Source organism: Pongo pygmaeus, chromosome 8, assembly GCF_028885625.2.
Source record: "Pongo pygmaeus isolate AG05252 chromosome 8, NHGRI_mPonPyg2-v2.0_pri, whole genome shotgun sequence".
Classification (NCBI taxonomy): Eukaryota; Metazoa; Chordata; class Mammalia; order Primates; family Hominidae; genus Pongo; species Pongo pygmaeus.
The window spans coordinates 123,382,841-123,395,715 of record NC_072381.2 but is presented as its reverse complement, the minus strand read 5'-3'; the positions used below and the strand labels follow the sequence as shown (position 1 = coordinate 123,395,715).

At 33.2% G+C, this 12,875-nt stretch overlaps 1 protein-coding gene across 6 annotated transcripts in view; it reads left to right on the top strand.

Moving 5' to 3' along the window:
• Window positions 1-12,520, top strand: part of RAB11FIP2 (RAB11 family interacting protein 2) — a 42,017-nt gene extending 29,497 nt beyond the window's left edge. For 2 of the 6 annotated variants that reach the window (XM_054435276.2, XM_054435275.2), the window contains 2 exons: window positions 2,322-2,367; window positions 8,198-12,520. In XM_054435276.2, the coding sequence (XP_054291251.1) occupies window positions 2,322-2,367; window positions 8,198-8,425 (274 nt within the window). In that variant the 3' untranslated portion in view covers window positions 8,426-12,520. Of the gene's footprint in view, window positions 1-2,321; window positions 2,369-8,197 lie in introns of those variants that run through there. The other 4 variants (XM_063670318.1, XM_063670317.1, XR_010127481.1 and 1 more) reach the window with 3 other exon arrangements.
• The last annotated feature ends 355 nt before the right edge of the window (window positions 12,521-12,875 follow it).

The window sequence follows — 12,875 nt, the reverse complement described above, 5'->3', positions numbered from 1 at the left end:
AATCCTGCTTTTTCCATGAATTAGGCATTCCTTGACTAATTGCTGTGATAGAACATTTCATTTCTCTGTGAGGTCTAAAAATTTAATTATCCCGAGTGCTCTCCCCCACCTCCCACAAGTACATCTCTACCGTGTGCCTTCTTGAAATGCAACATTGTTATTCTCTGATTCATCTATGTGGCCTATATGTTCTGCAGTGCAGCCAGTGCTCACTAAGTAAATCTGTATACAGGGAATGGGGCTAGGGCTGTGTATCACAGGAGGACGCAGTCTAGAGCCAGACAGCTCCAGCAGCTACTAACAGAATGACCACACGCAAGTTACCTAACCTCTCTGTGACTTGTTTCCTTACCTTTAAAATGAAGATGTGGAAGATACTGGACCGTAAGACTACCGTAAGGATCATGAAGATTAAATGAGTTAATTTTGGTAAAGTGCTTAGAACAGCTTCTGGCACACATTAAGTGCTATGTAAAAGTTTATGAAATAATTATTTCATTATTTTATTTATGAAATAAAATAATGTTCTATCTGGTAGTCACAGTGCTAAGTGTTTTCCATGTAGTTAACTTATTGAATCTTCACAGGAGTCTTATGTGGTAGATACTGTTGCCATCTCCATTTTACAGATGAGGGAACCAAGACACAATCAAAGTTAGGTAACTTGCTCAAGGTCACAGGGCAGAAACAGGATTTGAATTCACACCACCTGGGTCCAGCCACTTCTCAGCTTGCAAGCACCTTGTATGCTGTCGGGCCTGAGTGTAAATCATTTTGTTTTTTAGAATATCCCAGTCAGATGGGAGATGTAGCAGAATGTGTTTCTTGACCTATTAGAAAACATGCTGTGAGATAATGGTGTAGGAGAGATTAATCCCACTGGACCCCCTGTTGGCTACCTTGGATTGAAAATCAGAGAGGATGGAAACCACATGTGTTAGCAGCTGCTACCACGGCACTCTAGGCTAAGGTGGACTATGTGAGAATGCTTTTTGGATTTAGTTTTTGTCTTTTAAGCCACTCCTTTGTGGGCTCTTGATGCTTTGCTGGTATAGTGACTTGAGTACAGGACCATGCAGAATACCATAAAGATGTTAAAAAAATGTGCCAGCCACACAGGCCTTTAACTGGTGCTTGGTAGGTTTTTAAAACATGTTTCACTCTTTCTACATGCAACCCAGCTCTGCTGAAATACTAAATTTATCCTCAGGAGTTCTAGTTAGAAAAGGCAAGCAATCACTTCTGGAAGCTAGTACTTCAAATCTTAGTCATAGCCAGTGAAATCTTGGTTACACGGGAAACTCTCTGGAGGGGGTTGTACATGTGTGCCCCGTACATCTTAGAGCGTAGGATTTGTACACGTAATTACAGATACTTTACCAACATTATATCCAGTGTCCAGACTTTTTGTCACACAATCAAAAGTTTTAAAAGTAAGCCAGTTATTTTACTGGCAAGGGACAGATAATGAAAACATACATATTTTACAGTTGTTGTTCTGTGTGTGGAATAAAAAGGTTCCTAGGACACTAATGCTTTGTGAAGGTTTTAAAGGCTAATGCCTTTAAGTGCTGGGTAAAAATTAAACTTGAATAGCACCGATGAAATATTTACTCATCGGATGGCTTTGAAGTTTAGCGTCTTTTGGTTGCAGTCCCATCTAATAGACATGTTTCAAAGAAGAAAATAGTTATAGCATTCAGCTGTGATGTTTTCTTCTCTTCATGGAAGAAATCTGTGTTGTTTTGATTCGTTTCAGTATTTAAATTTTCAAGACTAGCTACTTAGAAATCACATTAACGAGAGAAATGTTTCCCACAATTCTGAATTTATTCTTATTGATAGGGTAATGTTTGAAAGCTGAGTTTTCTAACACTTATGGCATTTTTAAACAGATTGCTTTAACTCTTTTATTCTATAATCTTTCCAACCTAAATTTACTTAATTCTCACTAGTTTTATATCAGAGGGCCTAAGGTGAGTGACTGTGTGTAAATATAATGGGAAATCTCTCACACAAATTAGTTTTACAAAATGTCTTGCTGGATAAAAGTGCTATGTTTAAAGTTGTTTAGAAACTTCCTATTTCATTCTTCAGTTCTGATAACTAAAAAGTTTTCCTTCGAAGTTTGAAATTGTAATGATGCTTTAAGAATGTTGGGGAAATACTGGATTTTTTTCTACTTCTTGGATTAAATTTCACTCATCTGAATAATGTAGGGCTTTAGAAATTTGTATTACAATGTTGGTTAAAATTTTTCTATTTTTATGTTTCCTCCCACATGAGTTATGACACTTTTACATTTGTTTGTGTTTTATTAGTTTTCATATGAGTCCAACAAGCAATGAAGACCTCAGGAAAATCCCGGTAAGTTGCTGAAGGGGTTAGAGGGTTGTCAAAGAATAAGCCGGTCTTTTTCTCTGCCACACATTTCTAAAAATGCCGTTGTCTTCTTGCCTTCTGCCTCACTTACCTAAGAATTGTAGCTTAGCGTAGTAATTTTAGGAGAAAGAAAGTAAAATACAATCTTTGCTTTTAATATACAATAGGGTGTGACTCGTATGATCTATGAAAGTTCAAGCAAAATTGGTTATAACTGAAGCCAATTTAGAATATACATATTTTATTTACAGACTTTTGAAATTAATATGCAAGCTGTATGTCAGGGTCAAATTTGTGGTTATAAAATAAGAGCACATAGAAAAGACTATTTTTTGTTGTTATTGGGACAAGGATTGAAGAAAGAATAAAGCTGCTTGTTAACATTCAACAATGGAAAAGCATCCCGGCAGGAGAGCCAGATAACCAGGAAAGTATTTGAAAGAACAAATACTTTAGGACACTTATCTTTCTCGTCAGAACAAAACCAAATATGTTAACAGGATTGGTAGCGACCACTTAAATCAACTCACGTATTTTGCAAGGATTATTCAGATAATCTGAACTTTATTGTAGTATTTGAAGTCCAATATTTAATCTCTGTTCAGAGTTCCATTGTATCTGCAATCAATTCTAACTGTATTAAACGTAGAGAATAAATTACTTTGCCAAAATATGGGCAAGTGTTCTTGGTAGAAAACTAAATTCTCACTGAATAACAGAAATAGAGGCTTTATTCCAAGACACTGGTGGTTGCTGTTTCAACCATCTGTCCTTGATGTGTGTGATCCAGATGTATAGTAAGAATTTTTTTAGGCAATCCCATATCACATATCGCTATTTTTTAGGATGTGACATGGCTAGAAGAAGCTAAGGTGGGTTTAGGGTTTATTTTCTAAACCATTCTAAACTTAGTTGTTTATCTTTAAAATTGTGGAAACTGTTACAGAAGCACAGGACTTTGTACTGTGTTTTTGCTGTTTTATTTAAATGATTCGTAAGTTTTGATGTTTTATAAATTCTCAAGTCTTTATAATATGGCAGTCTGGCGAGAAATGTGAGAAAATATGAAGTCAGCCTTTGATCAGATAGTAAAATGAATTCTATCAGGCGGTTACTTAATCTCAAAATGCAACATCAAAAAAGTCGATTTAATGTGTAGCTATTGTTTATTAAGTAACCTTAATTACAATTTCGATTGCTTGTAAATGTACTTTTCCAAATCTTGTAATTTATTGCTGTAAAAGCATCCTTAGAATTCTTTAAAGAAATAAAATGTGAAAATTGTTTTAGTTAAAGGATTTAAAGGTGATAAAAGAATCCTTGATGTGTGATTATTTTTCTCTGGAATACTAACTATTCTAAATGACAGTTAAAGGATTACTAGGTGTTGTTAATTTACTGCAAGATACAATTAAGAGGAGGAAGCGCATCTTCGTACTGATCATGGATGAAGAAAAGCATTCAAAAATTTTTATGTTGAAGATTATAAGATGTTTGAAGTAATTTACATTAAGTTCTCCAATAATAGCCATCCACCAAGTTATTTTTTCTCCCTCTGGACATAGTATTTTGTAATTAAGTTTGTATGTCTTATATGCTAGTGCCAACACCTGTCTGTGAAAGCACAGTGTTTAAACAGGAGCAGTAGCCAGTTGAAAGGGCAGTGTGAGCTCTTTAAGGCCTAATTAAGAACTGAAAGGGAGATGAAGGGAGTAGGACAAAAGATGTGAAAGTAGCTGAGATGATATTCCCAGAGCAAAGTTCCTCATTAGAACAATAATGAGATGATCAGAGAATGCCAAGCCTTCATTTTTTTTTCTCTCTCTCCTCCAGTTGCCTTGGATGTCAGTTAGTACCCCACCAATATTTGGTTACCAGGACAACCTTTCTTTAAATCTTCAGTTATTTTGAGTCCTGATAATTTGCTTTTGTTTAAATTTAAATATTGTAAAAAATATACATTTCCTAGTTTAAAAGGCTAGACTGTGTAAAGCAAAAATAGATGACTAGCAGTTCTCAAAATCTTATGCAAAACTGTATTATTTAAAATTCTGGGTTAGAAAACTTTATGTAGTAATTCTAATATTCTCTTACCAGTCCACATCTTCTACGTCTTCATATGGACATTTTTAACAGAGGTGGGGTAGAAATGAGAAAGGGTTGGTTGTAAAAGGGGAAGAGAGAAGAAAAATTTACATTAAATTTCAAAATAAGAAAACATCTTAAAAACATACGTGCTGTCTGTATGGAGTACTGTAAGAAAAAATGTTGAGCACTTTGGAGTAACCATTGTAAGTTGCATTTGGTCTTTGCCAGTTTAGAGAGTTTTGAATTTTGCAAGTTTTTGCAAGAATAATAATCTTTTGAAAAAATAATTTTTATATTTACCTGAGAGTTTTCCTCTTTAAAAAAATAATTTTTGTAACGAGCATATGTTTTAATTTTCTATTGTTTATATTACTTAATCATTATTTTATTTGGAGTTATACCAACAAACAGAAATATATATATATGTGGAGTATATCAGTCAATTTAAGAATCTCATGCCTAAAATTAGAAGGTTTACATTGTTTTCAAATATCGGATAAAATCTGGAACTCAGCATGAAACTGTTTTTAATTATTTCATATTCTTTTCCAGAATATAGTTCATAGTACATACGTTTCTAAGATGTTTTCCTGCCTAGAAACTTGATGCTAAAATTTGGGGTAAAATTTTCACATAAAAGGACAAACGGAAAATTTATTGAAAAGGACAGAAATGTATTTCCAGGAAATCTGTCTACACATTAGTGTTAGATTGTTGTAAAGAAAAAAAAAATAATCCAAATAACATATCTGTATATTCTAGAGTGTGGCTATAAAGTATGACCAGTAGTCTGAAATAATAATTGATTATTTTGAAAGATTATTAATTTATATCATGGCATTAATTTATATCAAAACACAAATTTTTGAAACGTCTTTCATCTTCAGTGTCTTTAGAGAAATGTTACAAAAAATTTTTAACTACATTAACTGGTAATAGTGGTAAATATAACTGCACTTTTTTTTAACTATTTCATTGCTTAATTAGTTTGGAGAAATCAGTTTATATATGTGTAATTTTATTAAGATTAGAGAGACTTGAATAGATGCTTTTATTATGTTAAATAAAGAAAAAGCATAAAGCAGTCAACTAATCAGTAATGAATCCCATTTAGCTTCCTTTCATTAATCCCTTCAATTCTCACAAGAACATGAATTTCTCAGTAAATGTTTTATTAGAAAAGTGAAATCACATTAATTAGACTTTATTAGTTTTTAAAGTGTGGTTTAGAAAAATCACTTGGTATACCAGACAATTTTAGAGTTGAAAGGGACCATGGAGAACATCTCATCTATCAGATAAGGAAAATGAGACCCAGGTTGCTTTCTCTCTTAAATTTATGCAGAATTACTTGAGTTGAAGTAAGAAACTTTAGCTTATTTTTAAGAAATTTCAAAAGTATACCGAAATCTACACTATGTCTTCTCTTTACTGTAGAAAACGGCTTAACATAATCTTTTATAAGAATGTAATTAATATTTATGTATCTCTAAACTATATATCATGACCAATTAAACTAGTAACTACGTGCGTGAGAGAGTGTGTGTGTGTATGCGTGTGTGTGTGTGTGTAGACTTATAAAAGATTAATTGATCTGAGAGAGGAGAGAGAAGTAAAACAACTCTTGTCTCTAGAATTGTCCTTCAATGGTTTTAGAACAATATTTGAAATGTTTTTAAGGATGAGGGAAATATAACTGAAACTTACATCTGTTTCCAGTTTCTAATGCTAAAATAAACTAAGTTGTTTTAGACATATTTTATAGAATTTAAACTCACTTCCCTTTAATATCCTCTCTATTCATTCTTACTAACTCTGGTCTTTCATATTTCAATAGCCGTATACCTAATCTTAGCCCCTCCAAATGATTCCACTGTTGCCATTTTACTTTTCCTGGAACATAGCTTTAATCATATCCTTTCTCTGTTTAGAAACCTTCAGTGGCTTCCTATTTTCCATAGCAAAAGTCTAAAAATTCTTTATACTACCATTCAGCATCCTTGGTGGTCTATTTCAAACTTTCCATTTCAGCCCCTCTCTGCTCGCTGTCCTGTACAGTATTTTCCAGCCATGCTCTACAGAGTACCTGTTATTGGATTACCTGTTGGCCACTGTGCCTTGAGCCTTGTTTCCTTCTTTGAACAAGCAGAGCTCACTGCTTGAAATGCCCCATTACGCATTTCTGCCTGCAAAATCTTGAAGGCCTAGCGCAAGCTGTATCTTCTCCACAAAGCCTGAGAGATTCTATGAAATTGGAAAAGTTTTTCAGTCCTGAATGTTTCCACTTATCCTGGAGAAGTGGGTGTGCTTCAGTGACCCAAGCATCAAATTGGTATCTGTACTCTAGCTTCTCTTTCTCTGGTCTGGTAAAGTCCTGGTTCCTTGGGCTGAGAGGCTGGGGAAGTGGGGAGGGCCAGTGAAAAGTTAAACTTTGGCTTTTCTCTTGAACACCCCCAAATACATAGCACTATTAAAGTAGATCCTGAAAACAGGGAAAGACAAGTTTAATTCTTATTGGGGGTGGGGGTCATTCTGCATTCACCAGTCCCCATTCCCCATCCTCCTCTGAATAGATTAGATAGTATTCCTTAAGAGCAAGAAAACCAATTTCCTCAACATTTAAGTTAAGTTTCCTTAAAGCCAAATGGAAATGTTTTAAAAGATAGTGGTGAAAATCATTTTAAATTGTTGGGCTTAGTGAGAGAACTATGATTTAAAAAGAATAAAAAATTGCTTAGTTGTAATTGGGCATTATGTTTTACAGAATGAAAATTCTTAATGCTATACACTATAAATAAAAGATGATGTTACAGGGCCTCGATTAAATTCCTGAGAAATATTTTTCTTTCGCTTTTGTTATAACATTAATATTAGAATGCTTTGTAATAACAGTGAATTAGTAAGTGTCTTTTAAAAAATATTTTTGGTTATATTTATGCTTTTGCCTAAAAATAATTTTTGTCAATAGAATAAAGTTAAGTAAATAGATGAAATGGGAGAGAATGCAAATATACTAACCATAGTATTAATATGGTTGAACTCTTGAGTTTCCTGATAACCAGGGTCAAAAAGGGAAAGAAGATAAATTAGATATTATTATAGGAGAAAGAAATAGACCAGTTACTCAGGGGAGGAAAAGTTCTGCCTGTTTCTAAATTAAAACAGAAGTTACTCCCATGGGGCTTCCTGTAAGGATAATCTTTGATTTAATTCTGAGTGCTTCCATTTTCATAGCAAATTAGAAAAGATTTTCACTGTAACCATCTTCACTAAGAAGCCAAACATATAACATTAAATCACAGCTCAGTGGAAGCAGTTTCATAAGGACACAAGTCCGAGTTTATAGTTTTCAGTTGCTTCTTACAGTTCCTCTGAGTTAACTTTTAGAAATCTTTAGTTTTCATCTATTTTAGTTGTATTTATTATAGAACATTTCATCTCTTAATGTAATCTTACATGATATAACCAGTCTCAGATATTAGGAAATTGCCCACAATGTTAGAAAGGGTTTTAGGATTTAGAGTTATAGTCAAAACTTTGGTGCATCTGCCCTAGTTCTTGCCTCAGGACTGGCTAGCCAATTTGTGAACTGTCACATTCACTCTAAGCAAGGCTAGCGAAAAACTTCATCAGGGTTTGAAAAACAAAAAGTCGAAGTTCTAGATAATTCTTACTGTTTGTCCCAGATGTTATATCTACGAAAGTGACAGTCTTTATCTTGTTCTAGGACAGCAACCCCTTTGATGCCACTGCAGGGTATCGTAGTCTGACCTATGAAGAGGTTCTGCAGGAGCTGGTGAAACACAAAGAACTCCTTAGGAGGAAAGACACCCACATCCGGGAACTTGAGGACTACATCGACAACCTCCTTGTAAGGGTAATGGAAGAAACGCCCAGTATTCTCAGAGTGCCATATGAACCATCCAGGAAAGCTGGCAAATTCTCTAACAGTTAATAAAGCCAATTGTATTGTATTGATAATTGGACAAAGAGAGAGAAAGAAAGAAGGAAGGAAGGAAAAACTTGTTACTGAAAGAGACTACACTATCAGGTTTCATTACATATTCTCCTTTATTGTGAAGAGTAGTTTTACCTGTAAATATGAGCAGAGACTATCAAGAGTGACCTTTGAAGCAAGCTAAATCATTTAAATGTTTAAATTGAAAATGGGCCAGATTCTCAATGAATAAGGGGTTCCTTAGGACTCACTCAGGTGCTGGTACTGACCCACTAATCTGCCATAGGCCCAGAAATATCTTCAGAAGTACGTGAGTTGTTCCTCAGGAATAGATTTTTCATAAAGCAGAATTGATGCTGTGGCTGGTTTCTCAGAAATCAGTTTGTAGAAATATTTAGCTTCAGGAATACTGCTCGTTATAAACACTACTGAAAAAAACAGTTTATATTTTATATACACATATGTACATGAATATATATTCATGTATCTTGTGTATAAAATATAGGCATATACCTCATATATACATGTGTTTTTAGAACATTTAGAAACAACTGATTGCCTCTAAAGTTAGGCTACCAATTTCTTGATTTGAAAATGTGTGTGCTCTATTGATGCAAGACAAGTCATCATTCCTACTGTCATGGTTTGTTATAGAGAAGTTGCTTCAAATCACTCTTGACTACATGGACCTTGGTTTCAAAGTGAGCTGCTATATATTATTCTAGCATCAAAGTTTTTCTCTTTCCCCAAAAGTGATGATCTCAAGTCCTTTTTTAAAGAATGACAAATTTTAGGAGACTTCATTAACTTCATAACAGCATGAATTTATTTGAATTAATTATCTTAACATTTGAGTTTGTTTAAAGTATAAGCAGAGGATAAGCTAATATAGCTTGTTTTGTTGAAATTCTGCATGCCTTTAAATCACTAGCAAAGCAAATATTATAAAGTTATATCTGAAAATAATTGTGGGAAGTATGTGATTGCCTGGTGTGTCTGATAACCCAAAGCAGCGGGCAGATTCCAGGAATGAAGAATTAGGCTTGGTTTCAGGTTACATAAATAATAGAGCAGATGGTTGCCTTTGGGTCTTGAACCAAAATAAGACTTACTAAAAGAAGAGTGAGTTTTTAGAACAGACCTTTACTAGCATGACATTATTCATTACTCCACATCCACCCTTTAAGAATTGATTTATTACAAAATTATGTTCTATTTTAAAGTCCACTCCCCCAAAATGTTGATTTCTTCCATGGATTATTTTTATATGATTTGTACAAATTTTTTCTGAAATTTAAATTGACAAGCAATGTTACAAAAATATTGCTAATCTTCTGCCTATTTTTCAGCCTTAAAAGTCTGAAATACTATAAAACACCGAGAGTATCTGTGTCTTTCTGAATTTAAAATGAAAATTCATCTCCATATGGAGACTTACATATTCCCCAGTCTTTCCATGAATTGCATTTTTTTCTAATACCTAATCTCTGTTAAGACTCCATTGAAAGTTAAATAAAAAGCCGATATAATAGTTTGGGGTTTTTTTTTGCTTATTTTAGTATTTTGAATCAGAGAATACTTGGCCAAGCTCATATTTGTAAACTAAAACCCCTTGTTATTTGTATCTTCTACATTTCAGTTTTACTGTAAGAACATACATTTTGAAATTATGAACATTTTTTTCATAAAAATTAAATGCTTTAAGAAATGGAGAAGGAAAAATAGCTTTTATCAATTTTTTTCTCCTCAAGATTCTGTAATAAACCTCAAAATCTGGTATAGAATGGTATTTTCCCATTTGAGGTCTTGGTAGTTTTTTTTTTTTTTTTTTTTTAAACATGGTGCCACTTTTAATTAACTAAATGTTACAAAATTCTCAGCATTTGTTTTTCTCTGGTAGTATTATTAAGTCTTTTCATACACTTCTTAAAATGCAAAAATCTATGTTTTCAGTATTATGACAGTATCTGCAGATACAATAATAATATGCTTTGGCCAAATTTGCTGTTTATAGAGTGAACCAAGATGTCAGTTTTGTATTGGGGATATGTTTTACATAAATAGAACTCATTTAAAAGTATGGTTCAAGTACTGCTCTTCTTTTTATGGGGAAATTGATTTTTAAGGAGCGATTCTTTTCCTATATAAAAGCTATTGAGGCTTAGCTTTATTCATACATGAGTGATTTGGTTATAACTCAATCAAAATTTTTATCTTTAAATCTGAGACAAGTATTATATTTAAAACTGGATCTATTAATACATTCATCACTGCCTGAAAATTTGCTGTTCTAATGTTTGTGGATTTTCACTCATTACCAAGAGTAAAAACTTACTGCATATTTTCATAATCAGTCAAAATAATAAACTAAAAACAAAAAGTAAAAATGAGTTCCCAAGTAAATATATCAGTGTTTCCTGTGTTTGGGCAGAAGTGCAAAGTAGTTTTAATTTCTCACGTTGTAGAAAAAGAGGCCAAAAAGGTCACCTTAGTTTATTTTTCCAAAACGTAACTTTAGGTATTCTAATATATTTTGTTAGTTGCTTAGAAATGGAAATAAAATATATGTGCTTATTAAATAATGCACAATACACTAGATTATAGAGTTTATTTTTGCTTTTATGCTTTCAAGAATGCATGCCCAAAACACTTCTACCAACAAGGGGATTTTTTAAAATCACAGAATTGATATTTATCTCAAGCCTATCTTAAGCTAATGTACTTCTGTTACATAATTAAACTATTTCTGCTATTATTTTTAAAGCAGTATTATTTTATAACCAATTCTAAAATTCAGCTTTAAAAATATTGAACATACCTTCCTACCACTTACGCGTCAAGTTTCATTTATTGAATACCGGGGTCATATCTTAGAATTGTAGATAAAACAACATGTAACCCATTCATGAAAAACGTTTAAGTATTGCTTTTTGCTGCTATGTTCTGCATTGAGCCTAGTTTTGCCATTGTCCCCTGAATGTAGTATTATCCGTAGATTATACATAACTACATCTATTGCTTTTGGCGGTAAATCAAGATTTAGTTGTAATTTTCCAGCTGTGAAAACGTTGCCTTGTATTTAAAAGGGTTTCATGAATGGAAACCTAAGTAAAACTAAGCTCATTAGTGACAGACTTGTTTTCTTCGTGTTATTCCTCCAGCAACTCCCTCACCACCACGCCTCCCTGCTTACCATCCCCGGAAGGGTGCTTATTCTTTAACAAAGAGAATCTAAAAAAAAAAAAACAAAACAAAAAAACTGTTGTCTAATATATCTACAGTAAATGTTACACTAGAGCTTTTATTTTCCTCTGTAGCTTTTCAGAAAAAGCAATTTACCTTGGATTTATAAATCAAGCTGAAACTTTTTTGATGTTCATGTACTCATATGTCTTGTAGGTGGTAGATGTCACTTGTGTGTATGTGTAAGTGAAGTATGATGCATGCTCATTCACTTGGTCCCTTTGAAGTAAGGGAAAGGATCACAGTGCTGCTGGGCCATGATGGTATGTAGAAGGGTCTGTCAGCACACATGGAAAGCCCCCATTTGCACAGATGTAGAACTTTAATAATCCAGATGCAATCATTGGAAGTATTTAATATGCAATTGGTAGCACCTTAGCTAATTAATCTGCATATGAAGCATTTTCTGATATATTTAATAAGAGGTGTAGAAGCTCTTCAAGCATTAAAATAGAGTTGATGTTTCATTCCATTTATTTTATCCATCAAAAATTGCACTCTCACAGTGGAGTTGAAGTCTAATACATGATACATGTGGGCCTGTTAATCTTCGAAGCTTCCAGATGGTTTGTGTTTTGAGGTACAAAAAAATGATGCAGATCTAGAAATGCATATATTTAGTGGGTATTTGAAAGATAGAAGCGTTATTTATAACTGAAGAGTATAACACTTATCATCTTAAGTAAATGCTCTCATAACTTGTATACATTTTTGCAGCTACAAATTCAAAAGTATGTAAGCATTGTATAATGTGACAATTGTATAATTTATGTAATCTGATGCATGAATCAGAATTTTTATATAATATATGATTAGTGACTTATAGTTGATTAAGGTGTTTAAACTTAATTCAGTTGTCAACATTTATTACAGTTACAATGGTGTTACCATAATGGATTTATATATGAGTCCTCCTTGTCTTTTAATAAATACCTAGGATGCCTCTTGTTTGGTGTAATGTAGCACATATTCTGTAAGACATACAAACTTATTTTACTATGAAAATAGTTCTGAAAAGCCATTCAAAAGGGTAGTTTTTAAGTACAAGTGAACATTCTTCAACAAATGTGTGGATGCCCTCTACGTATAAGACATCCTCTCATAGGGCTGGAGCTTACGATTTAGTAGAAATGATATTTGAGTATTTATATATAGGCTAAGGTCTCTGCTGAGTACTTCCTATTTATGCTTTATTTTATTTCTC